We start from the raw sequence: 22,747 nt of genomic DNA on the forward strand, positions 1-22,747 counted from the left end.
GCTTTTCTTGATGTAACGACGGGAGTGATGACTTCCAAGTCCTTTCCGTGTTGGAGCTGAAAGCGGAAGTCTTATACCTTCTTTCTAAATTAGATTCCTTTGTAAGATTTCATCTGAAGAAAGCATTTCACTGCTCATCACACACTTGAAGCCTCCCATCTGGGCATGTGAAAGAGCAGCTCCTCACTTCATGGGGGTCGTGGATCTGGTCACAGAACTGGGCGCCACGGGCCAGTGGTTCTAAGCAGCCCCTTCAGGAGAGCTGTGGGGAACAAGAGGACATTCCGACCAGCTGGAAAACAAGGATGCAAGGCTTTTCTCCTTGAAATTTCATGACGAATTCCAAGACTCTGGCTAACATCCTGCAGCATAGTCTGGGCACTGTGGCTGTGCCTGGCTTGGTCAGAAAACATCAGCATCTCGAGGACAGAAACCAGATGGGTCCTCTTGGGCCTCTCAGTGCTCAGACAGGGCTGGCACAGTGCGAGAGCTCAATAGATGCTGGTTGAACTAATCCACCTGTCGCTAAAGTCTCCAGGGACTGCAAGCTGCCAGGGCTGGGCTGATGTTGAAGGGCACGACTCACCCTTGCTTGCTGGATGTCCCTAAGCTCCAGATTCAGCCTGGCACATTGTGGGTGTGCATTAAATATTTGTATAATTAAAATAACCATATGGTGATCTGAGAGTCTGGAGTGTCCAGAAGCCTCCAGAATAAATACAATTTGTGACTTACTGGACATCCGGAGCAGCAGATTTCCCCTGCGTTGTAGCTATGACTTATGTAACTGGTCTTCAGATGAGTTTGTCTTCCCTCATTGCCCAAAATCCGCCTCCAGACAGAGAGGAGGGGAGAGGTGGGAGTAAGTAAAGATTGGAGTAGGTAAATGAGTCTAAAATTAAAAATCTCCATTCAGCCCAGTTTACACCCTTTCTCTGACACCTCTACAGTCCGGAGCATGGGGCTTGCATGGGGGCACATTGATATGAAGATGCAACCCCTGGGATTTTATTCTCTGGCTATAGGGAGCCAGAGGATAGAGAGAGAGGAGAAGGGCACAGGATTAGAGGTCATTCGTTACTCTTGCTGAGCCTCAGTTTCCTCCGCTGTGAAATGGGGTGAATGTCGGGACATCTCTTGCAGACTTGCTATGAGTGGTCAATAGTCACACAAGCGTGTGCTTGACCCAGCACTCGGCATGGGAGCAAAAAGACGCTCTCAGAGAGCAGGAACCGTTGCCTCTTTGTCCTCCGTGCTGTTGACGATTTTGGAACTAGGACAGCAACCATGACAGAGATGCTACAGGCGACGCATCCCGCCGTGTGGACAGGATACAGGCTGGAGACAGAAAGGCCTAGGGAGTCTGAGGCCCTGGCTGGGGCCAGTAGGAGGGAAAGAAGGGCCTTGAGTGGGCCCAGCACCCTGCAGAGGGTCCCGCTGGCTCTGGCTCTCACGTCTGAGGACACGTCATCCCGCTTGCTCATGGCTACTTAGCTCAGAGCATTTGTGGCTGGGCCTCAGCATCTCTTCCCACGTCCTGGCTGGGTCACAGGGTTCAGAGGATCTGGGCTGCCCTGGCCTGTTGGCTGTGCCAGCTCGGTAGGGGCTGGAGGTCCCCAAATGTCTTGCTGGGACACAGAGGCTTCCTCATGCCACCCAGAGAAGGTAGGCAAGTCCAGAGGTCTCTCTGTCTTTCTGGAGCCTGCTCATGCCATCACGTCTCCATCCACGCCATCATTCATTCACTGGCTGAGCACCCACTGTGTACCAGGCCCCAGAGCTGGCCCCGGAGACCAAAGAAGATTCAAGCATGCTCCCTGCCCTCAAGGAGCTCCCAGTCCAATCACCAGGCTGCTGGACAGGTCAGAAGGGACTGTGGAGTTCATCTCCGCATGCCTCACGCCTAGTTCCTCCGAAGCGTGAAAGCTGCTTCCCTGCCAACTGGAACAGCCTCTTGGGATTGGCAGACAACACACAGGTTCCCGAGTCACAGTGCCTCTGGCCTCAGCAGCCCAGCCAGGAGGTTGTACGAGACAGTAATTAAGGCCCAGCCCTGGAGCCAAGTTGCCTGGGTTTGAGTCTCAGCTCTGCTCTTTGCTCACTGTGTGTGACCACGGGCACGTCAACGAAACTGCCCCTTTTGCCTTCCTTCCTCAAATGTGATGGCAGGGCTGCAACAGCCATTTTGTGACCATGAGAACAGAGGGAACCTCAGGCCTCTCATCTTTGAGCTGCTGAGCCAAGGCCCACAGATACCCACCTATCTCTGCAGTCTGATGTGTGAAAAAATAAACCCCTTGTTTTATTGAGCAGCCATCAAGGTCAGGTCCACTGTTGCTTGGGGCCAGAAGTGTTCCTGACTGAGATATTTAACTTCTCTGTGGCTCAGTTTCCCCTTCTGGGAGATGGGGATAATTATAGCAGCTACTCCAGTGTGTTGGGGTGAAGATGGATTGAGAAAATCCATGTGAAGTACTTAAAAGCACTGGTACTTAGTAGTGCCTGGCAAATGTTAATTATATTATTATTATTCGTTTTTTTGCCCATTCCAATCGCTATTGTAAAACGTGGACCACAGACTCCTTAGTATACGGGTCAACTTCCTTAGCATATTGGTTTGCTTTTCAGTGTCCCTTTGTAGGCCATATTTGGTACCCACCTTCATACTTTCCTATCTCCCGAATTTCCAAGCACAACCGTGCATTACTTTTTAAATGTAATGAATTGTCAATGTTGTCCGTATATCGAGTACTTTCTCCACCCTATGAGCTTTTCAGGCATGATGTCTTTTATTCCTCATGACAGCCCTCCCAGTGGAGGTTCTATTGTTATCCCCATTTTGCAGATGCAGAAACTGAGGCTCAGAGAGGGGAACTAGGTGCCTTGGCTCCCAGCCAGTAGCTGCTGGAGCCAAGACAGGACTCACATCCTCAGGTCTCTGGGGCCTGGGGCATCTCCTGATGGGCCCAGGAGACCTGTACATGTGGGGCTGAGTGGTCTTTGGAGAGGGGGCAACAATAAGAATGACAGCCACAGACATCTCTTCGGCATAAGCTCACTCACCGGGCACATCGGGCTGTACAAGACAGGCGGGTGATTCTTCCCACCTTACAGATGAGGTTGAAGCCACTTGGACAGAGGTGTCAGAGCCAGCGAGGCACCAGAGACACCAGACTGGCCTAGAAGAGGCTGCCACCACCTCTGGCCCCACCAAGGTGCACCCCCCCCCCCTGGAAGCTGGTCTGAGAGGGCCAAGACTGGGTCTGCCCTGGGCACCCTGGGGCCCCCAGGGCTTTGTACAGGGCCTGGTACACAGTAGGCAGGAAATGTTTGTTGAACAAGGAGTGACCAGAGCGTCCAGGATTCTTCCTGAGGCAGGAGATGGTGTGGATGGCAGCAGGTGGGAGTGGGGAGCAGCAGCATTAGGGCACAGCTCACTGTCACAACCTCCTCTGCTCTGGGGCCATTCACCTGGAGGATGAGCAAGTGCAAGGGCCCTGAGGCAGGAAGTCCCAGAGATGGTGAAGAAGGGCCAGGCAGGTCAAGTGTGGAGCGAGAAGAGCCTCTGGAGAAAAAAGGGGGTGTGAACGAGTTGGGAAGGCTTCCTTCTGGCTGCTCCTAGACTCACCAGAGACGCAGGAAACTGGTGAGGGTGAGGGGCCGAGGCCAGAGGCCTGGAGAAAGAGGGGCAGGGAAGGGCGCTGCCCATCTCCCATCCACCCCACCCAGCCTCCCTTTCTCTCCATCCCTCCTGCCTGCTTTCCCCCGGACCCTTTTCCCCTCGCACCCCAAGCTCTGTGTCTTGAGCACCCCCATCTCTTCCTCTTCCTGCCTCTCAGCCATCTCTCTAACTCTCAAAAGTCTCCCCAGGCCTCGAGCTCTTTTGGAATCCCTGCCTCTGCTTCCTTCAGCTCTCCGTGTCCTTGTGTCTCCACTTTTCACTTTGGTTTTCATCTAGATCCTTCCATCCCGGCCTCTCTCCGCCTCAGTCTCCCTCCCTCTCGGCCCCTTCTGCCTCCAGAAGCCTGCGCCAGCCTCCCGCATTGCCGCGCCTCTCCCGGGGTCGGAGCTTCCCTGAGCGTCTCTGCCCTCCGTCCCACCGCATTGATCTGCCCGGACTTCGGCGCTGGCATCGGAGGGCTGGGGAGGGTTCCGGGAGGCGCAGGGGAGGGGGCACCCCGCCCTCAGCGCCCAGAGAGACTCGCGTGCCGGTCACCTGCCGGCCGGGGCGCCGGCTCTGCGACGAGGCCTCGACGTGGGCGCCCCGGGGCGCGCCTTTGTCTCTTGCGGGCCGCGGAGGCTAATTAGACCGAGGGAGGGGCGCTGTCCCTATTCACCGCGCCGCGGCCGCCGCTCCGCCCGGCAGCCCCGCGCAGGCCCGGCTGAGTCACGTCTATTGAGACCGTTGCTGCGGCCCGTGCTCCCCGCCCCACCGCGGCAGCCCGTCGCGCCTTTGTACGCGCCGGCGGGGATGCCCTGGAGCCCTGAGCGGTCCTGCGGGAACCGGGGAGGAGCCACACGGGTCCCACGCGAGGAAGGACTTTCCCTGGGCCACGGCGGGAATGGGGACTGGAAAGACTGAGACAGATATCAGGAGAGAGAAATGGGAGGAGGAAGCCGAGAGGGGGCGGGAGGGCAGGCGAGAGAGGAGAGAGCGCGGGGAAGGAGGGAGAGCCGGAGAGGGGAAAAGAGAGACGCAGGGATGGGGGGAGCGACGGCGGCGATGGAGCGGAGGAGGGAAGCGGAGGGAGCAGACGGGACCGCGTGCGGGCGAGGAGAGGCGGGGGCGCCCTGCGCGGGGTCGGGGGTGCGGCGAGGACGCGCGGGAGGCAGCCGGACGCACCGACCGCGGGATGCGCGGACGGCGCAGGGGCCCCACTGCCGCCGCGGGGCTGGGGCGCAGGGGGCTGTGGGACTCAGGTAGGGGGCCGGGGCGCGGCGCGTCCGAATTCTTTGCCTTTTCTTCCTCGGGCTCATTCCGGCCGATCGATACCTGCGCAGGACCTGCCCCCGCCGCTAATATCTTTTTAATGAGTTCGCGGGGCTTAGAGCGAGCGCGATCTGCCCTCCAGGGTGGATTTTCCCCCGGCAGATGTTTCGGGAGGAGGAGGCGCGCGGAGCCCCCGGGAGGGGGGACAAATCTCTCCCTCCGAGGGGCGAGGGCAGAAGACTTTCTTCCAGAGTTCAAAAGAAAGACGGTCTTTCACTCGGCCCCCCAAAATGTATTTCTCAACGGACAATGGGCTCCTTTCTGCGCCTCCGAGGGCCAGCAGGGCTGGAGGGGCGGGGTCCCGTGCGCCTTGTCCCCGCCTGACCGACTCGAGCCCCCCTCCACCGGGGCCAGGGCAGCCAAGCGAGGGCGCGGGAGCCGGGAACCTGGCCTCCTCTCCGAACGCCCCACTATTCGGACTCGGGCGCACCGGCGAGAACGAAAGTGCCCTGCAGGCCGGGCCGCGGGGCCCGGGGACCCCTGGGCCGCCCCCCACCCCGTGCCCCGGCTCTCGAGGTTGTGGCTGCCAGGCCCGAAGGGGTGCGCGCCGGTGTCTCTAGGGGAGGCAGGACAAGTCTCCGGGCTTGGGCCGTGGCTCCCATTCTCTCCGCGCTCCGCTCTGCTCGGGGCAACAAGTAGCAATCAGCCGGCCCCGGGCGGCCGCGGACCCCGAGTCCCTCTTCACCTGCCCCGACCCGGCCACCCCTCCCGGTGCCCCCCAGCCCTCACTCCCCAAGTGTCCCTCAGTCCGTGGGTCCGTCGGCTTGCCGCTGACTCCCTCTCTCCACTCCCGTGGGCTCGGGGAGAAGGGGGAGCCTGGGCCACGAGGATGACCTCCGAAGAGCCGCGGCCGATTGATTCGTTCCGCCCGGAGCCCGGGCCGCGTGAATGGGGGCCCGGGCGGCGGCGGCGGCGGCGGCGGCGGCGGGGATAAAGATGTTCTCCCCGAAAGGGGAGGAGGCGCGGAGCGGGAAGCGGGGCCATTCACTCCTGGCCCGGCCCCTCGGGAAGCTGCGCCGAAGAAAGGGGGCCGGGGCCTATTCAAGCCGTACGAGCCGCCCACAATGGACCGATATACTGGGGGCCTCTCTATTAACGCCCATGAATATTAAAGAGATCTCGGAACCGCGGCCTGCGGGCGCGAGGGGGGGCGGCGCCTGCGAGCTCTGGCCCCGCCGGGCCTAGGGGAGGGGGCTTCGGCGCGGGCACACTCTGCGCCTGGGCCCCGCGGGAAACGACACGGTTCATCCGCGGAGAAACCCCGGAACCTGCAATGTTTTCCCTCGCAGTCTCAGCGAGGAGAGATGCACGCACGGGGGCCTTGCTCCGCAATTCCAATGGGCCCTGAGATTGGGACGCTCTCTACAGGTGCCCCTTTCCCAGGGGTTTACGGATAGACCAGAAGCACAAAATTTGAGCGTGCAGTGGAGACGCACGGGGACAGCGGGCGCGCGAGCTGTGAGGCTGTTCTGGGCTCCGCTTCTGCTCCGTCCCCAGCTGCGCTCCCTGGGTTTGCGGGTCCTGGGGAAAGGAATAGGGCTCCCTGGCCGAGGTCTGAGCCCTCGGTCCTTTCACCTTCTGACTCTGAGCCGGGGGTCCAGGACCCAAATGCAGTGCCCCAGGTCGGAGGGACCCACAGACCTGAGGGCTTTTCTCAGTGAAGGGTGGCCTGGGGTTGGCAAAATCATGGGGGCTTTCAGAGGAAAGTGAACTGACCCAAAGAGACAAGGCGGGAAGAAAAACTCAATTCACAAAACCGACCCAAATCGTTGCACAGACAAGGACATTGAGGCTCAGAGAGGAGAAGGACGGTCCCAAGTGCGCCGGAGGCGCTGAGGTTAGCTGCGGGGCTCGGGAACTGAGCTCGCGGCTCCTGGCGGCGCTCCCCGACGTAGTCTCCGCCGCCCCGGGAGCATTTTCCCCTCCACCAGGTCTCCTTAGAAACCAAGGCCCAGGCGCCGGGGAGGCTCCCGTGCCAGGACTCTGTCCGCCCCCTCGGACGCGAACCCCCGGCTCAGGCCGGAGCCGGTGAGACTCCCCGGCGGCCTCGGGAAGGGAATGGAGGTTCCGGGAGCCTAACCCGCGGCCGCGCTCGCTCTTCCGCAGGGCTGCCCTCTGCTGGCGCCGGCCCGACGGTCGCGCCTTCCGCCCGGTGCAGCCTCCGCCAGGCATCAGCCTCGAGGCGGACCTGCGGGTCTGAAGGCTGGCGGTTGCCTCCTTCCTTACTCTAGCCCCGATGCAGACCCCGCTATGTCGGAGACCACTGGCCGGAACCGGGCGCTCAGGGGCCGGAGTCCGTGGCTGCCAGGTGTGAGGCTGGCTCAGCAAAGGCCGGACCCCGCGGTGAAGGGAGCTCTTTGCCAAGGCGCATGAGGAGAGTGACTCCTTGTGGGGTGGCCGGGGCCCCCGCCCCTCCGCCCAAGTCCCAGCGCCGCAGAGAAGGCCTGGGGAGTCCCCTGCCTCCAGCTAACCCGCGAGCCCGACCCACGCCCTGAGGGTCCAGAAAACCGGGCTCCCTTAACCGAATCTGAAATTGCGGGGGGGGGGGGGGGCAGGTGTCCTCATCCCCCCACCTCCCGTGTCTGGGGCTGGAGTTGGGGGCTTGAGGCTAACCCCAGGAGGCAGCAGGGCCTGCAGGAAGCTGTGGCCTTCCCGCACTGGCTCCAGGATCAGCAGCTCCCTGTCTCTGGAGAGACGAGAGAAACGGGGCTGGTGCTCCGAGTGCCTTGGATCCTCTCGGCGGAAAGTCCACTGGTGGGATGGGGGTGGGGGAGCAGAGTAGGGAGGAAGAGAGAGAAGAAAGCCAGAAGAGAAAGAAAGAGAGGAGGCGAGAAGGAAGGAGTGCGAGCACGCAGGGGGCTTCCCTAAGTCGCAGCCGAGCGGAGGAGCCTCAAGCAGAGCGCACACCGCGGCCTGGCCCGGGGCTGCCTGGGGATTCGGAGGGCGTTGGCTGTGGGGCACGGTTGCTCCCACACAGGACGGTCCGGGGACTCTTTCGATCCCCCTTGTATCCGGCAGGAAAGCCCTTTCCGAGCGACCTGCGGCTAGTACGGATTTCGGTCCGCCCTTCCCGACCCCGACCTAGCCCCTCTAGGGTCGAGAAACTGGTTGCCCATGAAGCCGTCTCAGGCCGGGCTCAGCCCCGACGGCGACCGCAGCCCCGCCCCGGCAGCCCTCTCCCCCCGGGGATGAGCTTCCCACCCGGCTGCGGGCAGCGAGCGGGGAAGTTGGAACGGCCCGTGTGAAGCGAAGCGCCGGCCTCGGCAGCGCCGTCTGCGCAGGGTATCAGCGCGGCCCAGGCGGGGCCTGCAGGATCTCGGGCGACGCCCGCAGTCTGGGGCCCGGAGCCCCGGAGAGCCCGGAGCGGGGCCGGGGAGGGCAGCGCAGGACCGGGCCGGGGCCGAGAGGGCCAGGGAGCGGAGGGGAAGTGAATGCCGGCCTGGCTGGGTCGGGATGGTGAACGCAGATCCGGCCTGGGATGGTGGGTGAGCGCGGGGCCCGCGGGGCCAGAGGCCAGGCGTCCCCTCCAGCCAAGTCTGGTCCCTGAAGCCCGAGCGAGCTCCCCTGCCCTCCATCGTCCCCTCCTCTTCTCCCCGCGGGCTGAGCCCCCCTCCCTGCCCGTCGCTTCCCACGGGGAGAGGAGGAGGAAGAGGAGGGAGGAGGAAGGGCCAGGGAGGGGCAGGAGGAGCCCGGGGGGACAGTTCCGAGCGGCCCTCGCGCCCCCGCCCCTGAGCTCTCGCGGCGAAGGCTCCTCGAGCCCGGCCGGGTACAGCTAGTCTGTCCTCCGACGTCAGGGGATCATTAATAACCAATTAGGAGGGTCACTGCGGCTCCTATAAAGGCGGTGCGATTTTTGCCAAAGGGAAGACCGTCCGGGCCGGGTGTGCGAGAGGCGAGCGCGCGTCCGAGAGCCCCTCGCCACCGTTTCTCTGCAGCCACCCGCCTCCCACCCACCCCGCACCCCCCGCACCGCCTCCGCCTCGGCCCCGTCTCTCCAGCCTCCGTGCCGCCTCTGCGTCTCTGCAGATTTCTCCGTCTCTCTTCCTCTCTGCCTCGCTCACCCTCGTCCACTTTCCTCCCAGCCACCCCCTCGCCTCCCGCTCCCTCCTGCGTCCTCGTCCTCCCCCTGCTCCTTTTCCTTCTCCTCCTCCCTCACAGCCGTCTTCTCTCGCTCCTCTGCGCCCCTCTCGCCCGCCACATCCCCGCGTCGGCCCGGCCGTCCGTTTCCGGCGCCGGCGAGCCCTGGGCCGCCCATGATGGGCTCCGTGCTCCCGGCTGAGGCCCTAGTGCTCAAGACAGGGCTAAAGGCGCCGGGGCTGGCGCTGGCCGAGGTCATCACCTCCGACATCCTGCACAGCTTCCTGTACGGCCGCTGGCGCAACGTGTTGGGCGAGCAGCTCTTCGAGGACAAGAGCCACCACGCCAGCCCCAAGACAGCCTTCACCGCCGAGGTCCTGGCGCAGTCCTTCTCGGGCGGTGAGTCGCGCCGTCGAGGCCGGTCGGGTCCCCTCCTCCCGGCGCCCCCTGATTCCCTGCCCGGCGACGCGCGGGACGCGGCGGGGCCACCGGGCGTCGCAACTGCTCGTGCCAACCTGGGCGTTCCCGACTCTCCACGTGCCTCAGTTTCCCGGAGGCCGAACCAGGGCGCAAGCAACCAAGTCGGGGTGGGGCGCGCGGTGGGGGTGGGGGAGCTCTGCACCAGGCGCGGCTGGGAGAAGGGATGGCGGTGTCCAGGCTGCCGGGCCCCGCTGCCCCTCGCGTTCCCTGCCCGCCCCTCACCCCTTTGAGCCAGCGGGTTCCAGGCATTTAAAGCCTTACTAGGCGTGTAATAGCAGTTGACTCAAAAAGAAGGGGTTTTAAATTCATTTAGTTAACTTGGGCTTGACCCGCGAAAGTTCCCACTTAAACCAAGAACTTTAAAAGGCAGCGGGGGCTGGGGAGGGGGCGGAGGGCGGGCAGGCCGGAGAGAAAGCGGCGGAGAGAGCCAGGGAGAGAAAGAGGGAGCGAGAAAAGTTTCTTTTCTTTAAGATGTCTCAAGTTCTCATTCCTCATTCATCAACCCGCAAACAATATCTTTCCCCGGCTCTGGCATCTCTGGCGTCGCCCTCTCGTCCCCGTTAGGATTTCTGTTCCTCTCTTAATTTACCGTGCAGACTAATTCCACTTCCATTCACGCTATGTCAACCATCTAATCCCCCCTTTTTGTAAGGGGAATTCCTCGGCCCCTTTTAAACAAGTCCCCTCCGCATTGAGCTACAATTTACTGCTACAGCATTCTTCCAGGGCTAATGAATTTAGAATTAGCAATTTCTTTCGAATAGAGCCGAATGAATGCTATCACTTTAACAGCGTGACAAATTGCCGTCCGAGCCGCAATGGACACCGTTTAACCCTCCCCTTTCAGCCTGCCCGCTCGCCGGGTATTTTCCCAGGTAGCTTAGAGGGGAACCTTGTAAGACACGGAGGCCGCCCCTGGGCGCCTCGCCGCTCCCACCCCGGCTGCCAGGCCCGGCAGGGGGACCCCCGGGGGTTGCGGGCTCTTCTCCGCCCAGAGATGCGACTTCAGGGCTCCTGAGTCCGGGCGCCGCCCCTTTTGGCACATCGGATCCTGGCGGCAGCGAGGGACCCAGGCGCACTCAGGGTCACACAAAGAGCGTAGAATACTGCCCGCCGCCGCCCGCGTTTCTTTTGAGCCTCCGCTGCCTCGCAGCCCGAGGTCTGTTCCCAGTGCGGCCAGCTCGCCCAGGGCGCGGGGCATCCCCGCACCCTGAAAAGGAGTCAGAGTCCATGACAACGTCTGGGGCCCTCTGACAGTGCCCTGTGCTTGGTGCCTGGACGCGAAGTGAACGCCGAATGACCAGCTGAAGGACCCAGATCGGGACTCGGCTTGGCTGTCACCTCCTCGTGGGAGCTGGCCTCAGTTTACCCAGTTGTAAAACCAGGCACTGCGGTCAGCTCAGTAGTTCTTAAACTTTTCCCGGGTGGAGAGCAGGGGAGGTTGTGAATGCTTTGAGAATTCGTGGAGAGACTAAAAAACCCTCCTAGAAATGAGCCCGAAAGCACCTCTTGTTTTCGAGGGCACAGAAGGTCCCCGGGTTGCAAACAGAAGAGACTCAGGTCCCTGAGCGCCCCCGGCCCCGCCCCGCCCCGCCCGGTCCCCCGACTCCGCCGCGCACACACACCGAGTGCTTTTCCGAAGTTACTGCGGGGCGGGCTTGGGGTTGGTGGGCCGGGCAGGACGGGGTTCCGGTCCCTGGGGGAGAAGAACCGGGTCTCCCCTGCCTCGGGCTCTGACCCAGTCCCCCTGCCCGGCCCGCAGAGGTGCAGAAGCTGTCTAGCCTGGTGCTGCCGGCGGAGGTGATCATCGCGCAGAGTTCCGTCCCCGGCGAGGGCCTCGGCATCTTCTCCAAGACTTGGATCAAGGCGGGCACCGAGATGGGCCCTTTCACGGGCCGCGTCATCGCCCCGGAGCATGTGGACATCTGCAAGAACAACAACCTCATGTGGGAGGTACGCGCTGGCAGGGGAGAGGGGCGCGGGCTGCGGGTGGGACCCTGGCGGCCAGGCGCCGCTTGCTTGCGCCTCTGCTGGGAACTGCGGATGCTGGGCCCTGACGCTCCCTCAGGCGGGACCCTATGCTGCCTGATGCCTGGAAGTTCCTCCCCAAAGCGCAGCACAAAGGCGGTTCTGGGGAAAAATCTGATCCTCTTTCCTCGGCCAACCCTAGGGAGCAGGACTGCTGTTGGCTCCACTTCACAGAGTGGCACTGAGACCCAGAGGGCCATATCACTGGTCCAGGGAGAGTTTCAAAGTCATCCCTGGGAGCATCTCCCAGCCACCTGCGTTCTTTCCCCTACCCCAGAAGCAGCAAGGAAAGCCCCTCCAAGCCACCCTGGCCTGGCAGTGAGGGTGGCTGGAACATAGAATGAAGGGGGCCTGAGCTTCTTGGGAATTGGCTTCTCAACCGAGGCAGAATAACGATACTGGAAATGATCATCCATGAATTGGCACTGAGTCAACTTTCTGAGTCCCAGGCCTGCATTCCAGCAGATTATCTCAGCAGCCCCAGAAGTTATTAACCCCATTTTACAGAAGGAAACTGAAGCTCAGAGAAGCTTCCATCTCCGGCCTTCAGACCCTCCTCCCCCAAAACAGTGCCAGATGCCAGATGCCAGGGAGGGCCACCCTTAGGACAAAGCCATTCCCAGAGCACTTCCTCCTCTCGAGGCTCTCACCTTGCAGAGGCCAGGCTAGTACACCCTCTCCCTACTCCTCACTCCCACCCGCCCACCACCACAGCTCTCCACCACAGCTGCCCCCTGGCAGACCCTGGAGGAGCCCAGTGTGACAAATCCTGCCCCTGGTCACAGGAGTGGGAGGAAGGGAACAGGAGGATGGCCCAGAGGCTGCTCCTAACCTCACCTCCTCCCTCCCCTGGAGGCCCGGGCCAGAGGTTACCTTCCCCACTGGTTCCTGGGTTAGGAGGTTGGGGTCCAGTTTGATCTCTGAGTACCTTTGGTGGCTCCCATTAAGGGGCTTAGGCCAGGCCCCGGTGCCACAGTGAGCCAGCCTTCCCTCTCCAGGCTCCTGTGTCCCCTCTGAGGTTCCGGCCAGTGCTCTCCAGTGCTCCGGGGAGCACGTCTGTATCCCTGGAGAGCTAACTGGATGCCACTTTGTCCAGTCAGTGATCACTGGAAACCCTTTTCTTCGGGGGATGGGAGGACATGGTAGCAGGAGCCTGTGGGGCCCTGGGACTGACTCCCTGTTGGCCACTTCTAGCTGGCTGGCCTCAGGCAAGTCACTGTACTGCCCTGAGCCTCCCTTTCCTCAACTGGAAAACTGAGATGATAATAGCCATGTCCACTTCCCAGGCTGTTGTGAGGATGGAAAGAGATTGTGTGTGGATGTGCCTGGGATGGGGCCTGGCCCTGGCCACAGGTGGCACGCGTGACATAGCCCTGCCTCACTTGGTCTCTGATTCACCCACGCCCAGGTGTTCAATGAGGATGGCACAGTGCGCTACTTCATCGATGCCAGCCAGGAGGACCACCGGAGCTGGATGACCTACATCAAGTGTGCACGTAATGAGCAGGAGCAGAACCTGGAGGTCGTCCAGATTGGCACCAGCATCTTCTACAAGGCCATCGAGGTGAGTGTGTCTATTGTCATGTAGGGGCTAGCAGGGGGAGCCCGGGGTGGGGAGTGCAGGGCAGCAGTGTCTGGGGACTGTGGTGGAAGGAGGGGCATTGACGCTGGCCCTGCTGGCCCTGCCCAGGCTGTAGGGCTGAGGCCCACGCATCGTGGTCTTCAGGAGCTTGACCTCTGTGGCAAGCTTTCTGCTGTACAACAGAAAGGACAGAACTTTCGACTTTATGCCATTGGGAATGTCACAAGCACAACAGTGAGGTCCCTGGATATCTACGCAGGGTGTTCTGGGGTTCAGAAGCCGTAGAGGTACAGAGAGCAAGACACGGGAAGGCAGCCCCGGGGCAGCTTCTGGGTGGGAGAGAGGGTGAGTCTGCACCGTTTTAGCTGTGTGTTGTCCCTCCACATGCGTGGGACGCTGAGCACATGTGGATCACAACTCTAATCTCAGCTATCACGTACTGATCGCTCGCAGTGCCTGGCTTCTCCTAGACGCTGTATCTGCATTATCGTACTTAATCCTCACGTAGTTAATCCTCGAGGGAGGATTCTGTGATTATCTACAATTTACGGACGAGGAAACTGGGCCTCACTTGGCGGCAGGCAGACTCAGGAGCTCTTGCGGGGTGTCGGGGGGAATATTAACACTAATGCCTGCGCTGGGCGAAGCTTCTCGGAAGAGAGAGAAAGGGAGAGACAGCAGAACGATAAATATCACTTCCCGCGGTCAGGGGTTGGGGGGAGCTAAGCCAGGCCCAGGCATGAGGAGGTTCAGGAGGATGGGAGAAGGAGATGTTCCTGGTAGGGAAATGCTTGTGCAGAGGCAGATGAGCTCATGGTGTTTGGGGAGGGGCTGATGGGGCTGAGCAAGCCAAGTGGTGGTAGCCGAGGCGGGCCACACTGTCAGGACCCTCCCTGGACAGTGTCCTTTGGCAGGAAACTTGCTGTGTCTGGCCCAGAAGGGGCCAGCTGCCCTGTCTCCCTGCAGCAGGTTAGTGGCGAGTGCTGTGCGGGGTGGTGGAGCTGTTCCCGCCACACTTGTCTGGACCTCATGCTTCTGCTCCCCGGTGGGGAGAGGCACAGGGCCCCGTGGGGTGGGGTTGGGCTTGGTTGAGTTTTGAGGGTGTTCTGAAGGAGGCCCCCCTGGGGCCAGAGACTGACTTCCCTTTAGTCTATTTTCTCCCTGGGACTCAGTCCCAGGTTTTTCTAAAGCCCTGAGGGGCACTGGGGCCCAGCAGCTTCTGGAACAGGTCCTGTTGTCCCTCAGTAACCAGGTTCCATGGAATCTCCCAGGGATGACAGCAGAGTGGCCTTTGCCTGGGCGCTGGTGTGGCCAGGGAGTGGGTCCCAGCTGAGGGGTAGACCCAGAGACGACCAGGAAGTGGAGGGTAAAGAAAAGGTGAGCAGCTCCTGGACTGGGGTTCAAGTGAGGTGGGACAGCATGGGGCAGTGAGAGGGTGGCACTGAAGGCGGCCCCGGCCCAGGACAGAGGCAGTTCCTCTGACCATCTGGCTGGGCTGCCACCCTGCGGGAGCAAGGGCTCGCACCAGACATCCTAGAATCGGCCTCTTGTGTGGCTGAACCCCACTTCTAGCAGAGAGCACACTCCCAGATCCGCATCCCCCCGCACCCCGTCAGCCTCACACACATCTTCACATTCGGACACGGCTTCCCGGCTGATACAGATGAGAAGGGGGCGCACACTCACACAACCGTCTCCTGCTCAGACACATGCACGCACACAGGAGACAGAGCAGGAATGCTTACGTGATTTTGAGAGAAGGATTCCAGGCCGGGGCAGACACGGGTCCTGAGTCTCATCTTGCTGTGTGGGTCCCACTGGCTGAAGGCTGAACAGAGTCAGGAAACATTAATAGACGATACAGAAATTCAGAGTCAGAGGGCAAGGTGGCATCTGGGTTTGTAAGATTGAAAAAAAAGGTCATCTACATTTGATCAGGAACTGAAGTTGATAAAAGAAGATCAGGAGAAAAATATCATATCATATATGATATTGACAGCTAGATATCATCGATTTGGCTGTTAATGCCTTTACGGAGTTATCCAGCCTATGAAGAAGGGACTGTTTGAGTGAGGGACAAGAAAACACAACATATTGCCCATTTTATTTTTAATAAGTGAAGTTGGGCACATTTTTTTATGGTGGCAATTTTCTCAAACCACTCATCAGACAAACTGTGTCCGAGCGTGTGTGGCCACCGCGTAGCAGGGCGGAGGCCAGAGCCTACGTGGCCCTCCTAGCTTCCACCAGAAGAAATTTCTGCTCCCCTGGGTCACTCCCCGGATGCCTCTGGAATACATTGGCTGTTTGTTCTGTGCCTGTATGCAAGTTAGCCAAGGAGAGGGGCCTTTGCCGTGATCTGTTTTCTTAATCTTTCTGTCACTCAGAACTGCTATTTGTATTTCATAACAGTAACCCATTCCTTGCCAAAAAATTGTGAGGAACATCTTTATTCAACAAGCAGAATATACTATTGCTGGTCTAAACTTTCCACAAATACAAAATAACAGCCCCTCAAACAGAGACGAGGGCGATGGGGTTTCAAGGCCAGCCAGTAGGGGAGAATACCCAGGCAAGTTTTGCAGCTGGCGTGGTACCCCTAGGGAATTTTCTAGAACCTCAGGTGCCTAAAATGACACTTCTAGAAAGTGCCTAGCCCATAGCAAGTGGGCGCTAAGTGTTGAATGAATTAGTCTTTCTGCAGGTGTTGGGGCTGGGTCAGAACACATGGAGCCAGGTCTTCCAAGAAAACAAAACCAGCTGCCCCAGGAAGCAAGACCTTTGACTGCAAAACTGAGCACAAGAAAAGGATTTAGGAATAAGTTATGAAAGCTTTGGATTTGAGAACTGGGAAGAAAATTCTCAGGCTTTCCTCTCCCTATTTTTTGGCAAATTACTGTGCCCTGAAGTGTGGGCTTCTTTTTCTTCCCGTCGCTTTTCTTTCAGGCCATTGAGCTATTTTTTTTTTTTTCTAGAGCCCCGTAGCCCCATCTCCCGTTTTCTTGGCTCTCTGAGGACAAGCACCATTTTCCTTTTGATCTTGCTCGTCGGTGGGTGCAGTGAAGGTGCTCTGATGATTAATAATAGGCATCATTAATAATGCACTCACTGTGTGCCGACACCGTGCTAAAGGTCTTAGCAACTTTTAAAAATCAAATCCTCTCAGCCCTGTGAGGTGCTCTCTATCACTATCCCCATTTTAATGAAGATGAAACTAAGGTTCAGGAGATCTCGGGAGGTTGTTGAGCTGTGATTTGAATCCAGGCCTGTCTGACCCCAGAGCGGAACCTTTGGCCACCACACCGTGGGGCCTCCCTGGCCAATATCTATTTGCTGGAACTCTATTAATTGGTATGTTGGGACATCTGTGGTACAAAGGAAATTGATATTCGTCCAGATGACACTAAGATCCTTCTAGACTAGAGCTTCTGCACTGCCGGGGAAAGGGGAGGGCATCAGAGCCTCTTGGGAACGTGTTCAATAGTGTGACATGAATTTATATTAGGCAAACAAACCAAAAACGTTTTCAATTTATAAGAAAAATTCAGAAATGGGGCAGGACAAAATTTCTGGGCTGATAGGGAAGGTTAAGAAGCACCAGCTAAGCGATTATGTAATCTGTCAATGAAAGACTCCTGCGCTGATATTCCCCCAGAGTCTTGGTGATGTGGATTTTATGGTACGGGTCTCCTTTCTCTGGGAATTGCTTTGATTATTGCGTATCCTGAGCCAGTCTCTGCTCCCCAGAAAAGTGAATGAACAGCTGATTCTTGTTCTCCAAGCCTCAGTGCAGAGCCTCGCCTGGGCCAAGCCAGCGTTGGCCGTAAAGAAACAGTGCTAGTGAGGGGACTGGGGGCCTGCAGGGGACTGTGGCCGTGCTTTGCTCTTAGGCGGTCAGCTGGCGGGACCCTGGGAACCTCTGGACAATAGTTCTCAGGGAAGAGGCTGCAGGTTCCAGGGGTCTCCTGGTCTTGATCTCTGAGATTGTTGTATGAGGGGTGCCCGGGGAACAGGCAGAGACCAGAGGTCCTGGCCAGGGGATGCTGCTGGCTTCCCAGTGCTCTGAAGGGCTCGGAGAGACCTCACTTCCAGCCTCCATGCAGGTGAGGCTGCCTTCCCTGGTGCTGCCTCCAGAGCTGGTGGCTTCTTGCCATCTGGGGATGTGTCATTTTCTTTCTTTTTTTTTTTTTAATTTTATTTATTTATTTATTTTTCCCCCAAAGCCCCAGTAGATAGTTGTATGTCATAGCTGCACTTCCTTCTAGTTGCTGTTGGGATGTGTCATTTTCAATTCCAGTAGGTTCTTCTTAATAAATTTTCTTTACAAAATATTTTTTTGTTGTATGAAAGTAACATGTGCTCATTATCTTTTTTAAAATCAGATGCATCATGTAGAAAATGCAAGTCACTCTGCCCTGTCATGCTGCTCCCCACAATTAAATCAGCATTGGTTAATAGTCTCAAAATGACAAACCCCTCTGAGGAAGGACACTTGGAAAACCAGCCACAATGGCTGGGTGTCCAGAGTGGGAGAGAGAGTTATTTTTCATTAAGTATCTTTTTATGTGTTTTTGTCTATTTTTGTCCATGTGTCTGCATCGCCGTTTTAATTTTTTTTAATTAACTAGTAGAATTAATTTTAGTACATTTGAAAAATATGTTAGTAAACAAATGAATCATTCTTATACTGAAACAGTCAATATTGAAGCTCTTATTTAAAAAATAATATTCCAAACCACTTGGAATAACAATATTCAGAATTTGTGCAACCCCTGACATTCTCGTCTCATTATCATCACCATTATTGTTGTTGTTGTATTTATTTTACATTTAATAATAATTGCTATTGTCAATTAAAACTAAAAAGCTGGTGTTGATGTAGATATTTGATTCCCAGACCATGAGTCTGGGGGTGAGGATGTAGCTCAGGGCCACATCAGCGGGGGGGGGGCTTGCTGAACCTCCCAGCCCACATCTGTGCTCTCCCGGGGCAGATGGAGCCGGAAGCAGTGGCACCGGCGTGGGGCTGGTGTCCTTGGGGCATGTGGCCCAGCTTGTGCTCTCGTAGGTCACCCGGGCTTTAACCATGCCAGCAACCCCATGCCATACTGCAGGCTCTGTGGGGACGACTGTGGAGGCTCGATGCACCAGAGATGGCTGCCAGCCTCTGAGAGGTCGACCAGCTCAGAGAAAATACCAACAAGCGCTCCTGTGTATGGAGCTGCAGAGAGCTTTACGTGCGTGGCCGCGGTGAACCCAGACAAGCTCCCAGCTAGGCCGGAGCAATGACGCTCTCTCTGTTTTACGGTTGAGGAAACTGAGGCCCAGTGACAGAGGGCAACTTGTCCAAGGTCGCACACTCAGCAGGCGGGGAGCCTGGGTGGACCCCGACATGTGTCACCCCGGAGCCTGAGCTGGACCCCTCTGCAGTCGTGTCTCCTGAGGGAAGGGGCTTGTTCAGACAGTCTGAGGGGGGCTGGTTCCTTTGGAAGAACCGTGATGTATAAATGTCTGGTTTCACCAGAGAAGTGAAGCCAGGGGTCAAGACAATGTTGGAGGTGACTTACAATCAGAGTCTTAGAGTTGGGGGGACCTCAGGGATCGTGCTCCCCAGGCCCCTCACTTGAGGAGACAAGCTTAGACAGGCAAAGTGCTTGCCTAAGCTCGCCTGCTGACTGATGGCCCGTCGCACCGTCTCCGGAGGGGCAGCTTCCTTCACAATGAATTTATCTTAGATGTTTTAGTGCCATCATCCTCTTTTCTAAGGGGTTCGCAAAACTTCTCTCCTCCCCGCCCCTTTTCCAGCAGGGCCTCCAGCTCCGCCCCGCTGGCCTCCTGGACAGCGGCCGTGACTGTAAATGACCAGAAAGGCCTCAAGGAGTCTTGCTGTGGTGCCAGATTCTAATCAGGCTGCTTTCCTTGAGACACCGCCTAATTTTCCTTGGGTCCAGGGACTGCACTAGGCTTTTCCACGTTGAAGCCCCATCAGTGTGAGCTGGCGTGGCATCTCTGCCTGGCTTCTCGTCACTCACTAATCCTGAGGCTTGACATGATCCCCATGGGCCGTGGGGTCTGTTGGGAAGGTGACCCCAGGCTGAGTCTTAGGAGGATGGCAGTCGCCGGGCCCCCTCGCGCTTTCCTTCTCTATCCCTCTGCTCTCTGCTTCCCTTTCCTTTCAGGGTTGAGCAGGGCTTGCTGTGATGGTCTGAGGGTCTTCCTAGCTCTGACCAGAGGAAGGAAAGTGTGGTGGACAGGAGGGTTCTGAGTATGGCAGAGGTCTGCAGGCCAGAACCAAATGGAAGGTGTGGGGCCTTCCCTGTGACCAGGGAAGCCAAGGAAGAGGGTCCAATTCTGGCATGATTTCAGACACCCCTAGATGGAATCCTATGTGATCTTTTGCACTTCAACTGAAAGAGAATCCACCAGGAAAACAATCCAGCTGTTGCCTGGGGATGTCCAGCTGTCTCTGGGTAGATCAGGAAGTGACCCCCAGAAGTAGGTGCGAAAACCAGCTCTTCTGGGTTCCAGGCCTAGAAAGGGTGATGGGCTGTCCCCTCTGTCATTTGCTCTAGCTGGCGGGAGCCTGAGGGTTCCTCACTTGGGAAGGCTAACTGGCTTTCACCAAAGCCCAATGAGCTCCTCGGGTTGCCCCAGAGTGTGGGGTTTACGGTCAGTGCCGCCTCAGGAGCAGCCTTCCACAGCCTCCCCGGATCATCACCGCAAACCCCCCCTTCCAACCGCTTTTGCCATTTCCCTGGGGCGGGTCCTCCCCTGGGTGCAGCAGAGCCCTGGCACCGTTTGTGGGGTTCTCTGCCGTAGACCCAGGACACAGTGAAATGGACTTTGTTTAAGGCTATGTGCCCCAGTTCATCAATCGCATACTTCTTCTCAGCATCTGCCACGTGCATGGAGTCGCACAGAGCCCTGTGATGGGGATGTATGTGTGATGTGGTGCTGTCTTGTGGGTGCCTTGGATGAGAGGTGTTTCCAGAACATCATCAGGCAGGCTGTAACTAAGTGCCATAGCCCCGGAGCCCGCACTCCTAGGGGACATGTGGCTGAGCCCTGTGAGCCTGAGGGCTGGCTGACTCTGCTTCCGCTCGGGGAGAGAGGGAAAGTCTCCAGCTTCCTGTCTTCTCTTACTTCTGCTTGCTGCCAGGCTTCCGTTCTGTTGCTGTGAGCTTGGGAGCTCCTGCAGCAGAGCTAGGACGGGGGCGGCAAGAAGGCCTGGGCAGGCAGAGGGGAGCAGAGAGGCAGAGCATCCCAGGGTCTTCCGTGTTCATGCAGCTTGCTGGGGACGGCTTGGTGGGAATGGACCCACGCGTGGCTTTCTCAGGGCTGAGACTGGATCCACATCTCTGTGGCAGGTGCCAGGACAGCTGCCTCCTGGCTGTGAGGGGATGTGCAGAGAGCCCTGATTCACCCCAGGAGCCGCTGTCTCCCTAACCTCCTTTTGCCTCCTTCCCGGCAGATGATCCCTCCTGACCAGGAGCTGCTGGTGTGGTATGGGAACTCGCACAACACCTTCCTGGGGATCCCCGGGGTGCCCGGGCTAGAGGAGGAGCAGAAAAAGAACAAGCATGGTAGGTAGTCTCCATGAGGCCAGGATGACAAAGGACCCAAGGAATCCAGAGAGGGTGTGAGAGTGTGTGGGGGGGGTGGGTAGGGGCAGGGAGGTTGCTGGCCTCTGGGGACCCCGCTTCAACCTCCAGCAGCATCGAGCACATGGGACTACTGGTTCAAGGTGGTCGATGCCCCTGGAGCCACCACCATGGCCTGGGTGTGAGTGGAAGGCGGTTCTCCTGTTTTCTGGCTAGAATAGACAGGGGCAGGTGGTGGTGGCAGGGACACCAAAGAGGCAGCGGGGTGTGGCAGGAGCAAGGGGCCGGGCAGTGGGAGCCTGGATTGAGTTCCAGCTCTGCTGTGCAATCTTGGGAATGGATCTGTGCCTTAGTTTCCCCATCTGTAAAGGAAAGATGTTGGGCAAAATGATCTCTAAGCTAATCTGTACATTTCCCTGCCCTGCCCCTGGTGCCTGGCCGGCACAGACTAGGTGCTCAGTATAAACCTGTGGAATGAAGGTGGGGCCAACTGTCCCTGCATGTGTTGGGGTGGGATGGTGATCATCAGGATGGGGACCATTTGCTCAAGACTTGTTTCGTGCCAAGTATTGGGCTAAACCTTTCACAGGTATCATCCCACTTGGGTCCTCATAAAACCCTTGTGAAATTTGATTTTCCATATTTTTAGAGGATGAACCTGAGGCTCATGGACTACCGTTTACTGAACCCTTGCTCTGCAGCTAATGTTTACAAAGTAATTTCTCTGATCCTTACAGCAGGCTTATGGGGGTGCTGCTGTTAATGCCTCCACTTCCCAGATAAGGAAAGTGAGGCGCAGTTCCCTGGTACATGTGGGCACTCAGTAAATAGTCATGGGATGAATAAATGAAAGGAGGATTTTTGAGAGCGGAGGGGTTATAATAGTTACTACCACTTATCGAAGGCTACTCTGAGGCAGGCATTTCCCACACGGGCTGAGACAGGTAAAGTGCTCAGCACAGAGTAACCTTCAACAGTCCTCAGCTTTTTGTGCAGTCGTGCATAGCCCCCTGAGGTCGTAGGATGTTCCCATTTTACAGACGAGAAAGTTGAGATTTGATGAAGCTAAGTCACCAAGTCCCCGAGGTGTCACAGCATGGAGTCCAACTCCTATTTGACCTCAAACCAGGGTCCTTGCTGCCCCTCTCATCCCTCTGCCAGCGCCTCCAATCAGTTTGCCCAGGAACCACCTGTCGATCAGTGGCGGGCTGGGCCCTGGGCGGGGCGCGCGGGTGCTGAGCCGCGGGATCTAACTAGGCTGCTCTCTCCCCCCCGGGCCCCGCCCGCGCGGCCAGAGGACTTCCACCCCGCGGACTCGGCGGCAGGCACCGCGGGCCGCATGCGCTGCGTCATCTGCCACCGCGGCTTCAACTCGCGCAGCAACCTGCGCTCGCACATGCGCATCCACACGCTGGACAAGCCCTTCGTGTGTCGCTTCTGCAACCGCCGCTTCAGCCAGTCGTCCACGCTGCGCAACCACGTGCGCCTGCACACGGGCGAGCGCCCCTACAAGTGCCAGGTGTGCCAGAGCGCCTACTCGCAGCTGGCCGGCCTGCGCGCCCACCAGAAGAGCGCGCGCCACCGGCCGCCCAGCGCCGCGCTGCAGGCGCACTCGCCCGCGCTGCCCGCGCCGCACGCGCACGCGCCCGCGCTCGCCGCCGCCGCCGCCGCGGCGCACCACCTGCCGGCCATGGTGCTGTGAGCGCGCGCCCGCGCCCCCGCCTCCTCGCCCGCAGGGCCGCGGGGTCGGGCTGCTCTCTCCTCTGCCTTGACCTCCTGGCCAGACGCGGCCCGGAGGACCCCGCGCTGTAGTGCGCCCCATGGGTGACCCCCAGGCATATGCTCTTCGCCTCGTTTCGCAGATGAGGACACTGAGGGACGACGTCCCTTTCCCAGACCACCCAGCTAGTGCCGCTGCCTCTTCGGGGGGTCCCCATGCCCGGCCTCACTCGTGAGTCTCCCTCCTCCTGTCGAGCCGGCCGTCCAGGC

The 22,747-nt window shown here is 58.7% G+C and overlaps 1 protein-coding gene across 1 annotated transcript; it reads left to right on the forward strand.

The window, feature by feature from the left end:
- The first annotated feature begins 9,243 nt into the window (after positions 1-9,243).
- Positions 9,244-22,460, forward strand: PRDM12 (PR/SET domain 12). The gene is made up of 5 exons (XM_058524787.1): positions 9,244-9,466; positions 11,310-11,500; positions 12,984-13,139; positions 20,629-20,740; positions 22,054-22,460. Exons 1-5 carry the CDS (start codon positions 9,244-9,246, stop codon positions 22,458-22,460), a joined length of 1,089 nt encoding a protein of 362 aa, XP_058380770.1.
- Positions 22,461-22,747: the final 287 nt, after the last annotated feature.

Source organism: Diceros bicornis, chromosome 28, assembly GCF_020826845.1.
Source record: "Diceros bicornis minor isolate mBicDic1 chromosome 28, mDicBic1.mat.cur, whole genome shotgun sequence".
NCBI classification, from domain to species: domain Eukaryota; kingdom Metazoa; phylum Chordata; class Mammalia; order Perissodactyla; family Rhinocerotidae; genus Diceros; species Diceros bicornis.

Excerpts from the sequence above, each read along its gene's own strand:
- PRDM12 (XM_058524787.1), top strand. The coding sequence starts at position 9,244 with ATGATGGGCTCCGTGCTCCCGGCTGAGGCCCTAGTGCTCAAGACAGGG. Across the intron at positions 9,467-11,309 it reads GGCGCAGTCCTTCTCGGGCG|AGGTGCAGAAGCTGTCTAGC; the intron begins GTGAGTCGCGCC and ends CCCGGCCCGCAG. Across the intron at positions 11,501-12,983 it reads ACAACAACCTCATGTGGGAG|GTGTTCAATGAGGATGGCAC; the intron begins GTACGCGCTGGC and ends ACCCACGCCCAG.